Here is a 23,218-nt window from a genome sequence, read left to right on the forward strand (position 1 = left end):
TTGCGACATCACCCCTGCCCGTCGCGTCTCGACGAAGGCGCCGAGTCCGCAAGCGAAGCCACGAATGCCAGCAAAGTAACAGCGCCTCCCCGCCGAGCTCGACGCAATTGCGGAGCCCGACGCCTAGTAACCGTAGCTGAGCTCGCGGGGGCAGCGGGGCCGGGTACGACCGAAGTAGAAGTACCAGTCGAGTTGGACGTCGCCGAGTCGAAAGGGTCGTCCGGAAAAGCTGGACCGAATAGTGAGTGTGTCGGCGAAGGCCCGCACAACTTCGGCGAGCTGAGCTGGGACCCAGGCGTCGAGTCGAGATCTTCCACTGACTTGAACTGGAGCTGGACTGACACCTGCCTCCAGCAGGATACCCCTTCGCGCCGAGTTGTACCGCAGTATACCAGGCGGGGTGTGAGCCAGCCTCCACGCCACGTGGCGCCGACCTCAACATGGGTCCAGGTCAGCCGAGCTCCAATCCAGCTAAGTTGCTGCATGTCGAGATCGAACTCGGCGAAGGTTGAGTTCGGCGGGGTTCGAATCAGAATGCTAGCCTGGTCCGCCGAGTTCAGCGCGATCTCCTGGAGACGCCACAGCATGACACCACAGCGATTAGCCGCAACCCACTCGATCGACACAAGTATCGCGGACTTACCCTGCTTACGGACCGCGAGCTGGTGCTCACCCAGTCGAGCTCAGCGGGCTAACGGATCGAGAGCTGGTACTCACCCAGTCGAGATCAGCGGGGCCCGCAGAATTGCGGGGCTTCTGCGCGGCCATCACCGCGGTCGGGATGCTGAGGGAGGGGCACAGCCGACTTCGGGTTGCCCGGTCCAGGTCAAAGGGGGTCGATGACCGAGCGCTAACTTGGCCGGTCGGCGGGGCTTGGCTCCAGCGATTGACGCATCTGCACGCGCACAGACATTGCGGGACGCAGAGACCACATGTCAGTCAAGGTGTGTGCCAACGCGCAAGTCATGAGGAAGCCTCACCTTGTCGGGGCGAAGTCGTCAAGGTCGCGCTCTGGCGGCTCCTGCCGGCTTCGATTTTGGGAATGTGATAACTGGACTGAAGAACTCTATGTGGGACACACCAAGTGGGTCAGGCCCCTCACCACCTCGGCTCGGAACATGACCGGGGCAGTTGTGGTGTAGGAAACATCAGTTTTGTGGAGCACCCAAGTGGAACAGTGTACCAAATCCGCCTAATAGCGGAATCGACGGTACTACTCGGCTGGATGGTACACTGTGCCAGTCCGCCGAGTTCGCCGAGCTCGCAGGCTTCACGGGCGCACTGCGGCCAACTGACTGGGAATCGAGAGCACCAGAGACCAAGGACGGGTGGCGCCACGCAGGGGAAGCCGCACGACGGTACGGCGGGGGTGCCAGGGGGGCGCCGAGATCGCCGAGCCGAGTTCAAGGCAGTTTCCAGGCCCTGAGCTCGGCTAAACCGCTGGCCGCCCAGACGACGCGGGGCACGGCCAGAAGGCGCACAAAGGACCAAGCGTGAGCGCCGGAGCCCGGCAGCACTTTGCAGGCCGAGCTCGGCGAGACCTTCCCGTCGAGCTCGCCGGGTTATCCGGACAACTTATCCGGCTCCGCCGAGTTCGAAGCGTCGCGAGAGGGTGAAGGGTGGCGGAGATCGCAAACCAGCCGAGTCGATCAGCTTTCTGATATTTGTATGACCTTAGGAATGGTGGAGGCGCCCTTTCAGGGCGCCAGAACAAGAACAAACAGAGCAGAATTTTCTAGGCCCACAACACGTGCACACTTTCCGGTAAGTCCCTGCACGGGGTCGGATTATGCCTGCCGTCGGTACCCGAGAGGCATAGCTTGTAGGGTACTCGACTGGCAGCGCCAAGAGATTAGGTCGGCCCGGGATTGGGCGTTGGGTGCTCGCCAAGTGCGAAGGAAAAGTCTCGCTAGCTCAGCGAGCCGGTACGCCGGACAGCCCGGGTGCCGTTACTCTTCAAGTCGGGTTGCTTCTGCCCCGGCGGCCTGTAAAAGCGCTAGCGCGCCGCCGTCCATCCTTTGGTGGAGGGCACAGGAGCTTGTGAACGGAGTCCGCTAGCTCGGCGGATCTCCGGAAGAGTGGACCTTGGTTGGCAGGTGTCGGCGAGAGGCGAGACACCCGCTGTCCCGGTTGGGCTGAACCGCGAGGGGACAACCCCTGCGCAGGCCAACAAGCGCCGACCTAACTCGGCGATTGTTGTGGTTTGTGCTGGAGATCCACATCTGACGATATTTGTGTGTTCTGCAACACCACAAACGGCACCCGGGCTGTCCGGCGTACCGGCTCGCTGAGTTAGCGAGACTTTTCCTTCGCACTTGGCGAGCACCCAACGCCCAATCCTGGGCCGACCTAATCTCGTGGCGCTGCCAGTCGAGTACCCTACAAGCTATACCTCTCGGGTACCGACGGCAGGCATAATCCGACCCCGTGCAGGGACTTACCGGAAAGTGTGCACGTGTTGTGGGCCTAGAAAATTCTGCTCTGTTTGTTCTTAAGTCTCCTGGGCGCCCTGAAAGGGCGCCTCCACTATTCCTAAGGTCCTATACAAATATCAAGTGAAATGGAGTGGTTTCGGATCTCGGCCGACCCTTCACCTCACTACAACGCCTCGAACTCGGCGGAGCCGGAAAAGTTGTCCGGATAACCCGGCGAGCTCGACGGGAAGGTCTCGCCGACTCGGCTGAGCGCTGCCGGGCTCGCCGGGCTCGCGCTTGGTCCTCTTGTGCGCCTTCTGGCCGTGCCCCGCGTCGTCTGGGCGGCCAGCGGCTCTGTTTAGCCGAGCTCAGGGCCTGGAAACTGCCTTGAACTCGGCTTAGCGTCTCCTAGCGCCCCCCCCCGCACTCGGCCCGCCGTACGTGCGGCTTCCCCTTGCGTGGCGCCACCCGTCCTTGGTCTCTGGTGCTCTCGATTCCCAGTCAGTTGGCCGCAGTGCGCCCGTGAAGCCTGCGAGCTCGGCGGACTGGCACAGTGTACACATCCAGCCGAGTAGTACCGTCGATTCCGCTATTAGGCGGATTTGGTACACTGTTCCACTTGGGTGCTCCACAAAACTGATGTTTCCTACACCACAGTGTGCTTGCTGCGCGCAACACCTCTCTCCATCGAGAGCCCAGCATGGTTCGCACAAAGCAGAGTGCTGCTCGCTCCACTGGGAGCCGTACTCCTCGCCGGTCTCTCCCTCGCTCGCCTTGCTTGCCGTAAAGTTGCGAGTCGAGGCGCCGCTACTGAACAGCGCTGGCATGTTTGGATGATCACGGACAGACTAGGTATGGATGTAACCGATGCCTCACGATACTTGGTGCAGTATATCGTAGCTCCAGGCAAGACCCAGAGCTCCTACGAGCCGCGCTGGATGCTGGAAGATGATGACTTCGGTGAATATCTGGACCTCGTCGACGCGTACAAAGCGCTTGGTGGCCCCATGACCGTCGCTGAGTTGTGCTCTCCCGTCCCGACGAGTTCTCGCAGGCCATTGGCGCCACGAATGATGGTCGCTGTGCCTTCCACGCACTGTCGCGTGCAACGGATGCCGTTGGGGTGGCCGACAGGTTTTCGGGGGCTGCCGTCAACGAATTTTACGATGCCCAAGCTGCCAAGGGTAAGCCCATTCCAGACGCAAGTGTCGTGTGGTCCACATCGTGGACGTTCGTTCGGTAACAGAATCGCTCTGCGCGTGCTGCGGGAAAGCCGGAAATCTGCGAGGATACACTGCGAGTTAACCAAGTGCAGGAGCGGCTTACCGGGGTCTCGTCGTGCCTTGGCTTGGACCATCTCCTTCTTGCCCCTGGTGTCTACCTCTGCGCGGGCTCCTCGCCAGGCCCGCAGCGCAAGTCTCACGCCTTCGCGATGATCGTGACGACCACCGGGCGCTTCGCGTCGGATGATGAGGCTGTCCAAGTCCCATTGCTTGAGTATGCTGCGCCCTGGTTGGCGGAGGTTCAGTTCGTGCGCCGAGTGCTGATTCTATAGATTCGGGTTCTTGATTACCTTGATAATTGTATATCCGCTTTGGCTTGATTTTGATGTGGTCTAATCAGTGTTATTCCCGTGTACTGAATCATAACCAATCTCCTTGCCATCGATCCTGCGATTACTTGCGTCGTCGCTGTCGTGGTCGTTGCTTCTGCTTATCTTCATACGCCTGAATCAGCCCCGAAGCTTGATGTAAGTTCTCCAGAGGCTCCCATGTAGCATCCGCTTCACCCACCCACTTAATGTGGTATTGTACGGCTCCCAGCTTCTTGCGCTTGTCAATAATTGCTTCAACAATCTGACCAACACTACCACCATGGAGAATAACCTCGAGAGGCGGGTTGCCAGCTCGTATGGCTTGAGTGAGCCGGTGTTGAAGATTGGGTGCAGCTTGGGACCAGGAGGCAAGTTGATTTCGTACGCATGTTTGTGACCCGTGCGTACGATGGAGTACGGACCAATCCACTTGGGTCCGAGCTTGCGCGAGTTGGGAATGCCCGTGTGTGCTGTGTCCAGGTGTTTGGTACTCAGGTATCCTTGATCACCGACTTTGAACACTTGCTCTTTTTCGCCCGCGATCGTACACATCCGCCATCCGCGCTTGAGAATCCTCTAATGCCTCTTGACATTGACGCAGGACAGCTTCCTGGTGATCGGTAAACTAGACGCCTTAACGTCGACCTCCGCGCAGACCATGTCGACTTGTTGCTGCGACAGCGGCCAGCGGGTTACGAGGGATATATCCAATGTCAGCTTCGAATGGCGACATCTTGATGCTAGTGTTGACCGCGGCGCTGATGGCAAACTCAGCATTCACGAGATGCACATCCCAGTCATCTTGACGTGCGGACACGAAGCAACGTAGATATTCTTCGAGCGTGCGGTTGGTGCGCTCTGTCTGCCCGTCGCCTTGAGCACGATACGCAACAGTAATCTTCAGCTTTGTGTCGCTATCTGATACGATGTTTTGAGGCATGCCGTGTAACTTCCAAATGTTATCGATGAACAGCGTTGGGACCTCTGGAGCAGAAACTTTCTTTGTTGTCGCAATAAAATGTGCCCGCTTGGTGAGCCGATCAACAACCACCCAAATCGAGTAACGTCCTCGCTTGGTTTCCGGAAGATCCGTAATGAAGTCCATTGAAATGGATCGCCATCGGTCGTCCGGAATTTGGAATGGTTCCAGAAGTCCCGGTGACTTCGTCAACCGCGGTTTGTTGCGCCGACAATCTTCACAGTCTGCAATGTACTGCTTGATCGTACGCACCATGTGTGGCCAATACCAATCCGCGCGAAGTTCAGGTATGTGCGGTCCGCACCGGGATGCCCACCGTAGTTGGACTCGTGCACTTCAGTGATGATACGATGCTTGAGTGCCACGATATTCGGGACCACGATACGAGGCTGCTCGTCTGTGGAGCCTTGGTACCAGATCAGGTTATTTTCTTCGCAGTAAGTATTGTACTGCTTTTCCGATACCCCTCGTGGCGCTGATGTAGTTCCACGTCTTTTGATTGCGCGTCGAATGTCATCAATAATCTTGTCCTTTGCGTATCCAGCGATTATAGTTTTGATCAATTCGTCGGTAGGTTTGATCTCCGCAATACGAAGATGGTAGCTTGTCTAGTTAAAGCTGGGGACGAGCAAATCGTGAAATCCTTCGTCTCCGGTTTGAGGTCAGGTCGCCGGCTCAGAGCGTCAGCGATTCCGTTCTTAGCGCCCGGAAGATACGCAAACACGGGTTGGTACTCAGCCAGAATATAATACCAACGAGCGAGGCGCCGGTTCGCCATCTTCTGCTGGAAGATGCCTTCAAGCGACTTGTGATCCGTCTTCACCATTACTGGTCGATCCAAACAGTAAATCCGAAACGTAGCTAATGCGTTGACAATCGCGAGTAACTCCTGTTGCTGCGTTGGGTACTTGCGCTCAGCTGATTTCATCTTCCTGCTTGTGTATGCGATTGGTCGCTCAACTCCATCGATGACTTGAAAGAGTACACCACCAACAGCATACTGAGTTGCGTCAGTTCGCAGATGCATCTGTTGGGTGAAGTCAGGTAAGTGCAGAACAGGAGTGTCCGAAAACTGGTATTTCCATTCCTTGAAGTTCTGGAGCTGCACCGAGTTGAAAGTGATATTCGAATACCGCTGATGCTTCTTCTGCAAAAAACGTGAACAATGGAGCTGTAAGCTCAGCGTACTGCTCACAAACCCGCTGTACGTATCCAGTCAAGCCGAGAAAGCTGTATAGCTGCTCTTGGGTTCGTGGTACAGGCCAATCACGGATAGTCTGCACCTTGTCCGGATCAATGCGAACTCCATTCCGACCGATGAAATCACCCAGACACGGAATCTCGTCAGCACAGAAAACACACTTGGAGAGCTTCACGTACAGCTTGTTCTTCTTCAAAATCTCCAACACATCACGAAGGGCTCGTAGGTGCTCGTTGATGTCCTTCGATTTCCTGAACACGTACCTATCATTGTAGAATGAGCGTGTGTGTGAAAGGCCCTTGAATAATGAAGAAGTCAATCGATGCATCGTCGCTGGTGCGTTGCTTACTCCCATCGGTAACACCAGATACTCGTACAATCAACGTGGTGCTTGGAACGCTGTGTACTTGACGTGGTCTATCTTCATCCGTACTTGGAAGTATGCTGACATCAGGTCCATGCAGGAGAAGTAATAGGCACCTGCCATACTGTCAAAAACGTCCTCCTTACGCGTCTCTGTCGGATCGTGTTGCTGTTCAGATACCGATAGTCGTGTACGATGGGCCATCCCACTGGTTTACGAATGCAGAATGTTGGAGCTGCATGAGGGCTGATGCTCGGCCGAATCAATCCTTTAGTGGCCATTTCTCGCACCCACTTGTCGATCTCAGCCTTCTGCTCCGGTTAGAGTCTCCACTGCTGTCAGTACATTAAAATGTTGAGGTCCTTCACGTCGATACGGTATTAAATATCACGTTCCATCGGCAATCCGTCAGGCAGCTCGGGTGTAAACACACTGCCCTGTACTCGAGGATGACAGGGTGCGCGGGATTCTTCTTGAACGACCACCCGATTTACAGGAATCGTTTTGTTTCTTTCTGTTCCGACGATGTCAGGTTCGTCACTTCGTCGGATGTCACGCTGAATCTCCTTGATCGTGTCGTTTGCCAGCACAATCATGAAATCGTGTTCGGGCTGGTCCTTCGCAGGTAGCCGTAGAAACGTCCGCAGCTTCTTTCGTGTGATGTACTTCGTTTGGACTCCTTCCGAGTCAACACTCCAAGAGTAACATTGCCTCAACCTTAGCATTCTTCTTCTCTCGCCTAGAGAGGTTCCCCCCATCACCAGCTGGTCTTTCAGCAGCTTCGACTTCGCCCTCCAACAGCGTTTCTGGCACGACGGCTCGACAGGAATCACGGCGTATAGTAGACGAGCTTTCGCTGGTCACAGCTCGGTAGCGCCTGGAACCTATAGTCTGACTGCTCTTCCCGCTGGGAGTCGAAGTTTCCGCTCCTGACGCTCCAACTGGTACGCTATTCCTGAAGCATCGACGTTTCCAGTCGATCTCTGGTTGTACATCCACGAAAAATGGCATACCAAGGACACAGTCAAACTCATCCGGAATGTCGAACACGACAGCGACACACTGGTAGTGGTGTCAGGAGGCAAACGGTTAATTCTGCTAACTCCAGGACCGCTTCCCCAATGTTGCTGTCTCCCAGTTTCACCTTGATCGTTCGGTCCGTGTACACGTGCGTCTTCAGCTCATGCTTCTTCGCAAACACTCGTGACATGTAGACCGTCGTAGCACCACAGTCCAACAAGAACTTGGCGCCAATCTTGTTCTCGCGCTGCTCCATGTTCCCTTTAACAGCAGGCAATGGTGCGCGGTTGTAGACGAGAGGGTCTTCGCAAAGTAGATTCAACGTAGCTTCGTTTACGGTTAAACTCTCTTCGCTAGCGCTCGCCACGTCAGGTCCCTCTTCTACTGGCATGGCTGGTCGTTTCCCTGCTCGCGCTGCAGCTTGCTGTAGTCACGCTTGAAGTGTCCAGGCTTGTTGGAGTGGTAACAGGACCATTCTTGGTTTGCTCCGCAGGCGCGTAGTGACCAGCCTTGTACGAACGCTTGCTGAACGGGCTCTTGTTTCGGAACGCGTTAGAGCTCGGCGGCCCATGGAACTGTTGCACACGCTCTGGTTTCTCGCAATCCGGCCTGCGATCGCCGCCGAAGTGGTACATCTCGTACTTGGCGGCTTGATTCATTGCTTCGCTCAACGCTGTCGCGTTCTGTAGCTTGACGCAGGCCTGTGTGGCGCGCTTGAGGCCGTCGCAGGAGTAGCTGACTTGGTCCACTTCGCTCATATTCTCAATGCGGAAGATCGACGACGAGTACTTCCCGTTGTACTCTTCAATGTCGCCGGTCTGACGGAGTTGACGAAGCTTCTGCCGGAGCACCGCTTGGTAGTTTGACGCTTCAAAGTGCGCGAGGGCGTCGTGGGTAAACCGTCCCATGCCTGCTCTCCGCTGGCGTTCGAGAGGACAAGAACAGGAACCATCCGATGCAGGTTCTTCCATCGCGGTACCAGCGATTGCCCGCAGCGTGTCGTTGCTGTCCGTCGCGTCGTGGCCGTTGATGCGATACAGCGTCTCACTTGGAAGAGCCACTGGCGTACGTCCTCGTCGCGCTTCCCTTGAACTTGGGCAGACGCTTGGGACTCGAGGCTTCGACTCGGTCATGGCGGCGCGGCCCTGGTTCTGGCCTGTAGGGTCACAATTTCGGCTCGCAGCAGTGCGAGCTGTGCCTCTAGTTCCGCTTGTCTTTCCCTTCCGCGGCTGGCGCGTCGTGGTCGTTCTTGCGCGTCGCGGGGCCATGGCGTCCGTTCTTGACCAACAAGTGCTACCAGTGTTAAAAACCGTCCTGCGGTGGGGAGAGGAGGAGCTGCTTGGGGCTGGCGGGAAATCACGGGTTGGTCATTCCCCGACCAACTGCCCTGCAGCCAAACACGTGGCTGAGAGAGCCCTTTATTTATCAATACCCTTGCTAAGAGTTATACCACCAACCTGGTACAGTAGCCATATCTGATACATCTGGTATTCACGAGTGAAGGTCGGCTGAATTCAAGATGGCTACACGGATCGCGTTCTGCTTTGCTAGACCACTTCACATTTTGTTGCGCCGCGTCCAACCGCGCTACCATGTCGCCAACGCGCATTTGGACACCCGTGAAGCAGTCCGTGCCGCTCTCGTCCGTGACCGCCAGATCTGCTCGAGGAGTTCATGTTGAAGCACCACACGACCATCAAACCTGTCACGCACTTCTGCTCGCCAACTGTCCCGCCGTCTTCTGCCGCAGTGCCTCGAAAGCACCTGCAAATGGCTATGCAGGTCACGTACGCAGGGCGTTGTCCGCGTTGCTGCCCAGTGTTCGTCCGGTGAACAGGCAGCAGTGGACTCGCTGAGCCGCGACGCCGTGACGACGGAGCCCTGCTCCAGCAGTACAAACAGCGATGCGAGGCCGCGTGCAGCTTCACCTGCCCTGGCTGCACAACCACAGTACCCAGCTGCCCGACTTCCATCAGACGACGCCCGGACCTCGCCAACGCTGTAGCTCTTACACTTCTACCGAGTGAGGCGGCTCGCATCCCCGAGCTTCGGCGAGTCGTTCGTCGATTCTGTCGACACCGACAGGCCACATGCACGAGACGTGATTCGCCACATCACCGACAACTTCCCAGCGTCCAAGATGGACTGCATTGTCCACAAGGTTCTCCCGCTAATCCAGGACGAGGAGCGACGAGCGACGCTGCTACTGCCTACCACAGCGTCCACCGCCGGTTGTGACTCGCTGCTGTGGCGTATTCGCCTGCTTCAACTGCAAGCGGTCCTGGGTGACGGAATGCGCCGTGCCCGTGCGAGATGGAAGACCAGGAACAGATCAGCGACGACGACATCGTCGAGTGCCGCTCCTGTCGCGTGATGCTCGTGAAAGTGGACGGTGCAGCAGGTCGGTGTGTGTGCGGTCTCGGCATGAGCTGGACCGACGAGCTACGAATCAAGAAGTTCAACCAGCGAAAACTGCTTCCGGTGGACCCTTTGACATGACCATGTACGACAGCTGGAAGTCGTGGCACGAGCACTCCGAGTGCCGCAGGTGAAGATTGTTGGGAGCTCCGCCAGTCCGCGATGCTGCACAGTGTTAACAATTCTTTCCCGGCCTTCCGCGAAACACTGCGCCAGTTCGTCTGGAAGAGGCGATTCCGCAAGTTGATCACGAGTGCCGAGCTTGAGCTGCGATAAGTTCGTGATACGATTGCACCAACTTTCAGGGAATCACTTCGAGCTTTAGTTTGGCGCCGACGCCGCTTCCACTGTAAGCTTCTTGACGAGTGCCGCATTGTGTTTGTCACCCGCACTGCTCGTCTTCAATCCCCAGCGATCAAGCCTCTGATGCTCAAGGTCATGTGGTACTGTCGGTTCCGCCAACAGGTGCTCGGCTCACTGCTCCGTCGATTCTACTGCCTCTCAATGGGCTGAGACCTCAGAAGAGCAGCAGGAAATCGAAGAGGATCAGTTCGCTATGTTCTGTATCGGGCTCAACTAGCTCACCAACATATATCACCCGATTCATGCAAAATAAACAATCATCATCAATAAACAACTTTCACCTCCATCAAATACGCCGTTTCTTTCCAACTCTTTTTCTCACTTGCCACCACATGCCCCAGTGAACTTTGTGCTGCCATCACTACCTCAAGCCATCACTACCTCAAGCCGTCACTATACTTGATAAGTCTCCTACTATCCGCTACAACGCGATAATAGTACAAACCGAAACTACTACGCGCTACATGCGCCGAATGTGCTCGGCGGTATGCGGCAACTTCTTGGTCCAAAACAACACTTCATGGAGCGTAAGGTCAAAGTAAAGGAGATTGCTACTTGCGTAACTGTAAAACCTGAAGCAACGGAGACTGAAAGCAAATAGTACATGTTTAGAGAAGCGAGCGCCAAACAGCGCCCGCTCGATTATCAGCAATCTGGCAGGCTCGAAGCCTCGTCATGAAACGAAGCCGCTTATCTGCTGACGCTCTTGTTCTCCTCCTTGGCGAAGGCCGGGCGAACTGACGCGATCTTGATGGCGTTGCGGTGGATGTTGGCGAAGCGGAAGACGCGCGCGCCAGTCCGCGCCGTCCTCGCTCTGGTAGTGATGGAGCTGTTGCGCTTGCTCTCGAAGCAACACGTCCGGGTTGTGCAGCAGATAGCGGCTGGCCGAGCCGGCGGCCACGGCAGCGAAGCTGCAGATGATGACGACCGGAAGGTGCCGCTGTCCGTGGTCCAGAGCTTGAAGAGGCCCATGCTGGAGCGCTGCCTTGGCGGACATGGTGGACGGGTGGAGGTGGTGGTGGTAGGTGTTCAGAGAGACCGGAAGTGCTCAAGGCGGTGCAAAATGTGCAATGGACTTTGAGCAGTCGGCTTTGGTGATCCGACTTCTTTCCGACGATGTTCAACGCTGCTGCGGCTCATTGCCATTGTGTTTTTCGCTATAGATACGCGAGTCGCTCGCTGCGTTTCTAACTAAGGCGGAGCGGGTGGGTGATTTGTGAAGTAACAAGAATTGCCTCGACGAACCGAGCTGGTACTGGCCAGATCGATGTCATACCGGTTTTAGTGGAGCCAAGCCTGTGCTGGTGGTAACTAGCTAGCTGAGGCTATCTCGCCGCAGGCAGCACTCGCAGACCCCGATTCGAGTAGCGGATGCTGGTGGTACAAGTCATATTGCACCACCCGCTTCGGTGGTCGCGTCTCTTCTGGTGAAAGAACTCGGCGTCGATGCCTATTTAGAGTTAACGCTAGTCGAGCCGATTCAGCAAAGACATGCCTGCAAGAGGGATATGTGTTTCCAGCGGACGGGCGTCGTGTTTTCTTCGGCTGGAACACAGAGACGCGATCATTCTCTCGAACACGCACAATCCGTCCCCGCCAACGAAGCGGCGGAAGTTCTTTCGTGCGGAAGACGCCTGAGGACTTGTGCGACTTCTCGCATTATTATAGGTTGACCGGGCTGGGCGCGTCCATGCTTTCCCATAGATAGTGGCCGGCACCGCTGGAAAACACGATTTGCGCGTCAACTCGGTTTGGTCACGCGTTGCACTGCGGTGCTGCCCGGCGTTTGTTTGCATCGCATTTCCTGCAGCAAGACAGCGGCAGCGACGCCAGCCTGACTCACCGCCACCAAGACACATGACGAACGCTGGATAGATTTCACGTTAACGCTGCTTGTTGAACCGTAACGGCGGTGATGCCGATGTACAGGCAAATCGCCGACCAGCTGCGGTACAGCTCGGCACGAGCTGTTTGGTAGATAGGTAGGTTGGTTTCTGTCGATTTCGCCGATGAGCCCGAAGAGTACCGAGGCATCCATGCAAAAACGCAAGTCACAGAGGTGGTCAACACCCAACCGTCGTTGCGGTCGACACCACCACACACCCGCGCAGCCGATCCAGTCGAAATGCCCTGCAACGGATAGCCCTCCCTCCCCTACGCGTAGCAGCACCCGCTCTTTGACCTGACCCACCCCAGTCAAAACGTTCAAAGTGACCCCGCGCTTAGGGGAGTGCTATACACTATCTTCCGCTCGGTCGCTCGAGCCACTGCGCTCCGGCCAGGGCGAGGGCCGCACGGTTGCCGCTGCTGGAAGTGCGCGGGCCACTCTGCACGTTGCGCTACGTGTATGAGGAAGCGTAAGTGCTTAGTAATTACTTAGGTTAATTATATTGAATACACAAATATAAGTTAAGTAAGAAAGAGATTCCAAGTAGCTAGTTTAAGGTAAAATGAGAACTGTATTGTTTGTAAATTGATCTTCCTCTAAAATCTGCTAAAACTGTTTATCATCTATGAAAGGGTTGGCAGCGGCTGGCTGTCAGAGCCCCGCTAATATGCATGTCTCTGATTGGTAGAAAGATGCTGCTTTCTACCAATAGGATCTTTGGTATGTGTGGACCACTCATTGTGGTGGACCACTTCAATGTATCCATCGGTGTGTCTTGCACCAATGTGAGGAAGTATCAAAACGTTTAACAGATAACCTATCTGTTAAATTCACAAGTGGCTTGCAGCCACTTGTACGTATAACCGTTACATCAGTGCTCGGTGCAAATGGTCTGTACCGATTCAAAACGGCACATGAGATTCCATTGCGTAGTAAGGAAAAACAAATGCGCAAATCCGGCGTCCTGACGCTTAATAGTTGCCTTGCACAACTCCTGGTAAAGTGAAAACGGTAATGGGGATCCCGACTGATACTTTGATGCCTGTAGCCGCTTCAACCCCGAAAAAAAGGTTGACATGCTCTTCTCGTAAGAAGGAGGACGAAGGATCTGCTTCCGACGGTAAAGATCTTTGACAGCGCTTCGGTAGCTGTTCAGCGTGCTAACACTCACTGCCTTCCGCTTCTCCACTAGAAACTCTTCAAACTCTTGCGATGTGAAGCGGCTAAGGTCGATCTGGCCGCTTCTGTCTAAAACATGGTGTGCTTCACTGTTTTTGGTGCTGATGATCCAGCGCGATATGGTTCGCAGACTTCCTTTCTTATGCGTGCTGAGTTCTCATTGAAATGCATGGATCGCGTACATCTTGGGCGGTAATGTCTCTAAGTGCATAGGTAGCAATCGTCTCATCAACAGCTAGGACTCCGCTCTGCTCTTCCGCAGCGAGCACCAAAATGCAGTCTGTCGCAGTCTCCTTAGCTCCTGGAGCAACCGCTGGAGGGGGAATGCTGTCCACACCCGAGGTGCACTTCGTCCCTTTGCCACAGGGCCTCGGTTTGTCCGTCGTTTGAGACACATCACTGGCATCATGGAGCACGGGGGTGCAAATCGTGGGTTTCGAGCTCGGAATGGCGATGGCATTGACGTGCTTAGCAGTAGTCAAGGCGGCAGCTACACCAGACAAAGTGGCAGATCTGGCGGTGTTGGAGGAGCACGTACTGGTCGGGTGAGTGACGGGTGACCGCTTCGGCCACTGAGGCGTCTTTTGAGGCCGTTGCCGCGGTCGGGAAGGGCTTGGGAGTGCTGCCAGAGTGGGTGGTGACTGATGAGTCGATAGAGAGGCCGTTCTGCATGCCGCGAGTACCGATCCCCGTGGGCCAGTGGTCAAACCCTGACGCGGAGACCGGGAGGTACCGGGATCGATCCCCGCTGAGTGCGGGACTTTCCACGGAGGCCGGAGATAGGCAATGTCTTGGACGAGCAGCCACTCCGTGGTGTGGTCCGCCCTGCCAACCCGCACCCCGGTGTAGGATAGTTGGTGGGCTGGAGGCCCCAAGTGCCGAAAAATGCCCCATAGTGTAATGAGGGGTATCAGAACCCGGTCCCGAAATGGGTCGGATAGCCACAGGCATCCCCACCAGAGCAAGCCTCAAGCCTGGTGTGTGGGTTCTGGTGGCTTAAATCTCTGCATGCTGCGAGTGCGGATCGTGCGGATCGTGCGAGAAGTTGGCTTGGCGTTTGGTGCTCGCGTTTATGCGAATCACTGTCGACTATTTCCCGTCGGATTTTTCTCCGACGAAACACACGCCAGTCAAGCATCATACAGCAGCAATACAAACTTCAAGTCATTCGCCTTCTCCTCATTTATAATTTCCGCAAAAACGTAGGCCAAAAATCCTACGATCCAATACAAAGACGTAGATACTGCCTACGAAACGACGACGACCCGTTTTTGTGCTGTTTCTCGCATCATACACCAGCACATAGAATAATCAGATCACTTTGGGATCTTCTTGTTTGCAGAGTTGTTGGCTGAGACTCGGGTCGTCGTCAATTGTATCGTCTCATCAATGAAGTTGTCTGCACAAATGGAAACGTAAAGGTGTTGCTGAATGTCCACAGTAAACAGCAGTTGGCGTCGAGTTTTCCTGAGCAGATTCAGGGCCGTTCTTAACGGAGCGGGTGTGCGGTAGGCTCGGTAGGCCCGGTAGACTGCGCACCGGCTCTGTGCAGCAGTCGGGACTACCTCGAGGGAATTTTCGATCACGGATCGGTAGGCTCCCTACGCACACCACGAGGGGTGTGTGTGCGCTGTCCGTGGTAGGCTGCCCAGATTCTGACTCCCCATCCAAATGGATCGCCCTCGAGAGTTGCTGCGCACCATTGTCTAGCCCAGCGCGAGCTCCTCTGAATAATCTTCTCTAAGGGCAAGTGCCTGCGTCGCTGCAGCGACACACACGGCAATGTCATTCATCTCTTCATCACTGGACGAACTGCTCCATTCCTCGTCGTCCGAATCGACTAGCTGAGGGAACATACATAGTATCTGCCACACTGTGGCCCACAGGGAGTTCGGGGCGTTTTGTGAATGCGACAATTTCTCGGACACAGGTACAGTCTGGTACAGCGGCCTACCGCCTGCACTCCGTCATTCTTAACGACGACGCGCAGAGTGGTACTCTCTACGCACACCGCACACCCAGCCTACCGCTCCGTTAAGAACGGCCCTCAGACAGACATTTATAGGAAGAAGGAAGCATAATCCCAGTACTATGTTGATCATACAGATCCTATTTGTCGTCAACAAGTCCGGGGTGGGTGGGTGGAATAAATGGTTTATTCTCAATTCGAAAACCCATCCCGCAACCCTGGCGTCCAGCATCCATCACGGGGCTCAACCACGAGCCCGCAGCTCGTGTGGACTCTTCGACTCCTCGACACTCATCACAACCGCTCCCTTAAGGGCAGCCCCAACTCGGTTCACTTTGTCAGACTGAATGGGCCCATATACTTACAGCAATATGCAGGCTTAGAACTCGACATGGCGCCGTGAGCTTTAAGAAGTGCTGAATAGGACACGATACGACAGGAGTATCGCTGCTGGGCTCCCCATAAGCCCAGTTTTCTTGGCTCAATACTCAATTACTACAATAATCTGGGATGTAACACCAACCAAGACGTACAGAACATGTTAATATGTAGTAAGGATACCCTCGAACTGTCGTAATCCTTTCCGATTTCTGAGTTGGCGGAAAATGACGTCCAATTCCTGCGATTCGATTAAAAATAGGTTCTAACAGAGTTGAGCCTGGGCTCCTCAAATAACTCTACATTACTATATTTACGTTGCTCTCCGCAGGATAACGCCCAGTTCTTCAACGTTACTGTGATCGCTGAGGGTGGTTGACCTGTTACCACCCCTCGGACGAGACTTTCAGAGGGGAGCCATAACTGCGATTTACCGTCTCCATTGACAGGTTTGGGATGTGTGGAGACGGTAAGACCCGGAAATAGTCTTCTGCGCCGCTCTGCGAGTGGGGAGACGGCAAACTCCTCAAATGCCGTCTCCTGACCGTTTTATACCTGAAATTGCACGAGAAAAGGAGACGTAAAACCTCGGAGACGGACTCTCCAGGTTTTGGGAATAAGTGTCTCGGGTTCGTCTCGTCCGAGGGGTGGGGTGGGAGGGGCAATATTCACACCGCTTCGCACCACATTCTCTGGGTAGAAACAGCGAGCTGGGGTGAAACTGGTGATGTGTACGTATAGTAGTCCCCGTATAATCGCACCATATTCTTACATGGGATCGAGGGACGATAGTGTCGTTCATCTTGGGGTATCTCGGCTCATTCGACAACTCACCACCAAGCAAGCACACTTCACCCGCCAAGCGCACATCGTGATACACAACAAGCGAAATGAAGATCGTCCCCACCGTTTTCAACTTGGCCATCCTGTCAACTACTTCCACTTTAACCAGCGCTGGCGAGGGCAACGTGGCATTGCTGGCGTACTACGAAGACATGGACTGTGCCACAAACACGCTGTTTGTCAACATGTACGCGGGGATTGCAACTATCCTGATAATGGCTGCGCTGCCGGCAACATGGTTGGCGTTACGACATCTTGCATCTCGGATGCTGAGGCGTACCTCGAAACTGCCTTTAACGGGGCTGCGCACGTGGTCGTCGAATACTATGACGACTCTCAGTGCAAGTTGCCCGTCTACTACGAGGCATTCAGAGTCGATCAATGCTGTCACGGCTTCCACTTCGACGGGATCGATCAATCTGTAACAGCGACAGTGGAAGAGGACGGATCGATTTCGGTGGTGCTGAAAGAAGGCGACTGCAGTTCATCACAAATCCGTGACACTCTATCTATTGCTAAGGCTGATCTCAGAAATACCTGCTTAGCGAGGGATGCGACGCCACTCGGCAACGTCACCCACGGCGCCATTTTCTATTACGTTGAAGCTTCCGTGAAGCCTTCAGCTGGCACACTACCGAGCTCTACGACTAACACACCAACACCAACATACTCCTCGTCTGCGATACCAACAAGCTCGTCGGTTGGCTCCAATTCCTCAACGGTGACAGCGTCACCTACGCCGACTCCGACCACGGTGACCACGAAAACATCTCTTGCGCCCGGAGGCTCCGCACTATCTTTGTTCAGGACGGTAGTGGTGGCGTTAGCTGCAATTTTCATTTAGTTCAATGGAGACTAGAGCCACGAACTGAGCTTAAATTTATCACACTTCGAAATACGTTATACTCTGGACTTTAAAAGGTCGTGTTCGCGGTGCCAGTGTTTGTTTCGAGCTTTCGTATAGCATACTTTTCAAGAAGCTCATTGGGAACTGTCTGTCTAAATCATGAAAACTTCGCTGTAATCTAGCAGTGGAGTCACATGTGAGAGACTCGAGGTGGTCACCATTCTGTTCTTTTTTACTCACGGAGGTACTTGAAAATTAAAGTTGGTTTAGAACTACCACTAATCGGAGTAATTGAACAACGTTTCTTTGGTAATCACGACACCTTTTTCTCTAGAAGAACCCTAAGTCAAATTGTGTACAGCCAAGGGCTCGTACCACAGTTAAGATCAGCTTTCTCCCTGGTGGTCGTTGTCACCGTACCGCGGATTGATGTCACTGCGGTGAAATACGACGCCATGGCGAACTATCTCGGTGGCGAACAGATCCCTACATCGTGTACGCGAGGCAAATCGGCGACTGCGAAGACGGCGTTTGCTACGACTTTGACGTCGGGGAACGCGCATCGACCGACTGCTCCAAGGAAAACGACCTGCAGGTCATGGGCGACTTCTTAGGCGATGCCCCGTATATTATCCACAGCTTGTACTCGGACGACGATTGCTACACATTTGAATACGCGGTTGGCTTCCTCGCGACAAACTCCTGCCTGGGCGGCAACGTGACGGCATTGCTATTCCACCAGGGCAGCATGAACGCGGATGGATCGGCCATGGAGATACCGTATTACGTGTAAGTTGGGTCGAAGGGGTCCGTGGCGGGGGACGCCTCGTGCTCATCGACAATCGTGGCGGTAGGAGCGGCTGACAGAGACGAAGTCAGCAATCATTCTTGTGTGCTCTTGGGCAACGTCAGCGCAGTGTACGATTTCTTCACGACGGACTCGGTGAATCTTACAATAGGTATACCAGCAACGACGTCGATAGTGTCAGCTCCAGTGTCAGCTCCAGCGAAGACGGGGAAGTTCAGGAGATCCCTTCACGAATGCCAGCTCGAGTGGCTCCGTCACGACAGAAAGCAGCAGTACGAGCGACAGCACTGCTACAGTGACAGGAATTGTCGTCACTGCTGTCACCGTCGCTGCGGGAATCCTCTTTTTCTCATCAGTAGGCGAGTCACAGGAAACATACCGAAACCAGGTCAAACACGAGCAGCGCTGACCCTGACGACAGAAACGGCATCGTAATGGAAGGCCAGAGAGGGAACTGGAACGGCGAAATCATCACTGCAAAGTGAATTCCGCGAGACAAGGTCAAAGTGAAGAAGCTGATCTGCCGTCGAGCCTTCGGGGAGGTCTACCCGGGTCTTCAACCTACAGAAAAATGCTGCTCCCTTCCTCACGTACCAACCTCCAGCACGTCAACGCGTTCCACGCTGAGGCTAAGACCACTGCTACCACGGATCACCCCCACATCGTCAACTTCGTCGGTAATGCGTGGGACTCGCACTCGGACTTGTGCGTCGCGCTCGAGTTCATGGGCGCCGGGGATCTCCGAGCTCTGTTGACCAAGTACGAAGCCTTCAACCACCCAGTTGGTTTCGACAGGCAAAAGGCCATCATCGCGCTTCACGCTTTAGCATATTTGCACTGGCTGTCGCCGCCCATGATACACCAGGACCTCAAGTCGCGAAACATCCTCCTCACCAGAAAATTGGAAGCTCACGGACTTCGGCATTTCGCGTGAAATGCCAGATCAAACGATGACTGCTGGGGTCGGGACGTCGCTATGGATGGCGCCGGAGGTCATGTTCGGGTAGAGGTACGACGAAAAAGGCCGACATGTTTTCTTTCGGAGTGGTGTTGTTGTCGGAGCTGGGTGTACACACGCTGCCGTACGCTCAGGTGCGGAAACGCAGTCGTGAGGAGGAAGGACGAGGCTGATGGACGCTACGCTGTTCCAGCGGATGGCGATGGGGGCAGTTTGCGCGGAGTTTTCGTACTTCAGCCCCATCGTGAAGCTCGGGCACGACTGCGTGTAGATAGATCCTAAAGACCGACCGACCGCAGGGGAGACGCTGCACAGACTTCAAGTCGTCTTGTCGAAGGAGCTACTTGCACAAGCACCACCTGCGTAGATAATGCACGTACACCGGCTGATGTTCGTGAAAGGGGTACGCCTTGTAACGCGTGGTTTGCTGTATGCCAGGCTGCCGTGGTTGCAGGATGCATTAGCAGCTGGGCCGTGTCACCTGGAGGATTGTTTGGAGGTTCTCCTACCAGCATGATCGACCCCAATCGCCACCCGCCAGCACCTCACGCCCCGCTCAGCCAAAGCAGAAGTACATGAACATGTATGGACGGAGACCGCGCGGTACCTTGATTCCTTTGAACGAAAGTCTCCATTCCAGTGCACCACCAGCTCCTCCGTCGCCTTTCCAAGGCGTCCGTTCCGCAGCCCCGAGGCCATCACGACCCCATGCCACTGCCGACTGCTTGGGTAAATATCCACCGCCAGACTGCGGCGTGGCCTGCTGGTGTTGAGCCCCTGCCTCGTCGATGAGCCTCTCACGCTCCACTCGTGCAAGACCAGTGCACCAGGGCCCGTATGTTCCAACAGCGAAAAGCGCCAGTGCCTCTCACTCTCCGATCTGCGTGCTAGTCCCCCGCCAACCCAACCCGTCTCAAACGGTGACTGTCGGACGCGAGCAAATGCTTCGGCGAGCTCTCCTAGTCGCTGCATTCGCGTCGGTCGGTCGGTCGATCAACGCGGCGACCATGTACGAGATCTCGGCGTCCTACCTTGGTGACCAATGCGGCGGGACTCCGTACGCCGTGTACGCCACGGCGGTGGACAGCTGCACCCCCTCGCAGTGCTCCCCGAGCTCGAGCAACATCGACGCGGACGTGCAGACTGTCGATTGCTCCTCGAACTTCATCGCCACTATGCGCGAGAAGTTCGGCGACTCGCCCTACCTGATCGAGCTCATGAACACGGACACGACCTGCGCCAAACTTTCCATGGCCTTCGGGTACCCGGCTTCGGGTGCGTGCGTCGGTGCCTACGACAAGAGCTACTACGTCATCGCCACTCTCAGCCAGAACGGATCGGCTTCTGTCCAATACTACAACGAACGCTCGTGCCTATCGAAGAACTTGTACCAGACGGATAGTGCCGACCAGGCTGCACTGGAGAAGCATTCGTGCAGCAGCAAGGGCTACTCGTGGTACAGCAGCAACGACGTCGAAGGGTCCAGTGGCACCACCTCCAAACTGAATAACGTTGAAGGAGGGCCCCGAGGACTCAGCACCGTTGGCATCGTCGGCATCGCCGTAGCTCTTTTCCTCTTTGTAGCGGCCATCGTGGCGGTGACGTTGTTTGTGTACAAGCGCCGGATGAAGGCGCAGACTTTGAAGGACACGAACGCGACGCTGCACTCGGATAGGAGCAGTATTGCGCTGCTAGGAACACCCAAGACTGGACAGGCTGGACTTGGACGAGGCGTTCTCGGACAGACTGGACTGTGGAACGACGATGTTATCACGGCCAAGCGTATTCCGCGTGACAAGGTGCAGATTCAGAAGCTTATCAGTCGCGGAGCATATGGCGAGGTACACGCTGGGCTGTTCAACGGCCAGCAAGTCGCTGTCAAGATGCTGCTGCCGGCCACACGGACCAACATGAAACAGGTCAACGGGTTCCTCGCTGAAGCCAAGATGAACGCCACCATGGACCACCCGCACATCGTGTCCTTTGTTGGTGTGGCATGGGACTCGCTCTCGGATCTTTGTGTCGTGCTGGAATTCATGCACGGAGGCGAGCTGCGCTCTTTGCTCGACTCGTACCTGAAGTCGAATCACCCAGTTGGATTCGATAAGCAGAAAGCCACCATTGCGCTGCAAGTCTGCCACGCCTTGACATATCTCCACTCGCTAGACCCGCCTGTGATCCACCGGGATCTCAAGTCACGCAATATTTTATTTACCAGCGACATGGAGGCGAAGCTCTCGGATTTTGGAGTCTCTCGTGAACGTCTGGACCAAACGATGACTGCGGGGTGGGTACGTCGTTGTGGATGGCGCCGGAGGTGATGATAGGCGAGAAATATGATGACAAGGCAGACATTTTTTCCTTCGGTGTCGTGTTGTCCGAGTTGGACGTCCACACGATGCCGTATGCTCGAGCGAAAAAGGAGAACCTGGAGTCAAGTGGGCGTGAGATGGTCGACTCGGTTCTTCTCCAGAAAGTGGCGCTGGGAATGTTGCAGGTGGAGTTTTCCGATGCTAGTCCGGAATCTGTTGTAGAACTTGGTCGTGCTTGCATGGTAGTGGATCCGACCCAGCGGCCGAATGCAGCGGAAGCGCTGTATAAGCTTCATGTTATTTGCCAAAAGATGGCGTGAGCTCTCTAGCTGCAACTTTTAATTTATAAGCACGTGATGCTTTACCGGAAGGCCCGGCTGTCAATTGAACAGAAGTGTGGATATAGCTTGCACAGCTCTTTCTATCTGTGAGGTTTCGTACAAACATGTTGTAACCCTATCGAGTAACCATTGAGACCGACTCTGAGAAATTCCGATGGTTCCGGGTCACGGCGGATATGTGCGCAGTCGCCGACTCAACCGAAGCGATGCTAAGTAGCGTGGATCCGGATACAACGGATCGATTATACTAGTACATACACACGCGTGCAGTCATACAGAAAGAGAGCGAACGAGAAATAATTGCGGGGCCGATTGCAGCAGTGTCATGACAAACCGCCAGTGTCGGTGTATGCACGCTGCTACCGCACCTAAGAAAGTAGAGATGTCCATTTTGAACCAGAAAACCAGTGTAGATGTGAGTCGTTCAAACGGGAACCCAGTGCGAGTGGCCGTGGATCTTGGACTTTCGTTTTTTTTCTCATTTCAATTGCGGCGTTGAGAAGATGACCTGCCCTGCTGGCACTCATCAGCCTTTGTTGGGCTCGAATAGCAGCTGCGTCACTGTTTGAAATTAGGGCTGGTCACAACATCGCTGATTGTACCAGCTCACCTTACGTGGTAACCGCAAAACCGAAAGACGATTGCTCCAGCGATGCAGGCACCTGTCTTAATGCTGCCTATGAGGACGGATTCATCTCGACTAACTCCTCTGAGAACTACCAACCCATCATGCGAAACTTTTTTTAGCAACTCGACGTATATCATTCGCGAGTTTGACTCGGGTGGAAGCTGCGCCACATTTGAGTATGCGCTCGGGTTTCTCGGGACAAATTCATGCACGGGAGGGCCGATAATAGAGGGGCTGTACTACAAGAGCACTTTGAGTTGGAATGGATCGACAATTTTGCTTTTGATTATGGTCACTTGCTGGAGGAGGATCCGATTTGCTCACCTGGCAACGTGACGTCCGAAACGGTAGACAGACCCAGCTCAAGAACCACACGTGCTTATCGGTAGACTACCCGATGCGCAATAGCATCTATACGTATGTGTATGCCGGTGGGACGCTGTCGGCTTATACAAATGGTTTGGCAGCAACGACCACTACACCAATCACCGGATTCATTTGCGGTAGCGTCATCGCTGCTATCCCCTTTGTCGCAATCGCGACCATTTGCTACTATCGACACGTCAAGATGAGGTGCAGCATAAGCAACAATGGGCGACAACTGAGGAGATAGACTACGCAGATTCACTCGAAGCTAGTACTCGTGACGGATGCGGACTCTGGAACGACTAAGTTATCGTCGCTAAGATAACCCCACGAGACAGAGTCAAGACC

At 54.9% G+C, this 23,218-nt stretch overlaps 5 protein-coding genes across 5 annotated transcripts; 3 read left to right on the top strand and 2 right to left on the bottom strand.

Annotated features, from left to right (window-relative positions):
- Positions 1–7,940: 7,940 nt before the first annotated feature.
- Positions 7,941–8,480, bottom strand: IUM83_15842 (uncharacterized protein; the record flags this gene model as incomplete). The annotated part of the gene is made up of 1 exon (XM_067940684.1): positions 7,941–8,480. One exon carries the CDS (start codon positions 8,478–8,480, stop codon positions 7,941–7,943), a length of 540 nt encoding a protein of 179 aa, XP_067790265.1.
- Positions 8,481–11,043: 2,563 nt separating this feature from the next.
- IUM83_15843 (Phosphatidylinositol 3) lies at positions 11,044–11,325 on the bottom strand (the record flags this gene model as incomplete). Its single annotated transcript, XM_067940685.1, has 1 exon — positions 11,044–11,325. One exon carries the CDS (start codon positions 11,323–11,325, stop codon positions 11,044–11,046), a length of 282 nt encoding a protein of 93 aa, XP_067790266.1.
- A 5,332-nt stretch (positions 11,326–16,657) lies between these two features.
- IUM83_15844 (TKL protein kinase) lies at positions 16,658–18,250 on the top strand (the record flags this gene model as incomplete). The annotated part of the gene is made up of 2 exons (XM_067940686.1): positions 16,658–16,886; positions 17,940–18,250. 2 exons carry the CDS (start codon positions 16,658–16,660, stop codon positions 18,248–18,250), a joined length of 540 nt encoding a protein of 179 aa, XP_067790267.1.
- A 586-nt stretch (positions 18,251–18,836) lies between these two features.
- On the top strand, positions 18,837–19,199 carry IUM83_15845 (TKL protein kinase; the record flags this gene model as incomplete). The annotated part of the gene is made up of 1 exon (XM_067940687.1): positions 18,837–19,199. One exon carries the CDS (start codon positions 18,837–18,839, stop codon positions 19,197–19,199), a length of 363 nt encoding a protein of 120 aa, XP_067790268.1.
- Positions 19,200–20,230: 1,031 nt separating this feature from the next.
- Positions 20,231–21,855, top strand: IUM83_15846 (TKL protein kinase; the record flags this gene model as incomplete). The annotated part of the gene is made up of 2 exons (XM_067940688.1): positions 20,231–21,514; positions 21,607–21,855. The coding sequence occupies 2 exons, from the start codon at positions 20,231–20,233 to the stop codon at positions 21,853–21,855; spliced, it is 1,533 nt and encodes a 510-aa protein (XP_067790269.1).
- Between the last annotated feature and the right edge of the window lie 1,363 nt (positions 21,856–23,218).

The sequence above is a fragment of the Phytophthora cinnamomi genome (genome assembly GCF_018691715.1).
Source record: "Phytophthora cinnamomi strain GKB4 chromosome Unknown Contig47, whole genome shotgun sequence".
Lineage (NCBI taxonomy): Eukaryota > Oomycota > Peronosporomycetes > Peronosporales > Peronosporaceae > Phytophthora > Phytophthora cinnamomi.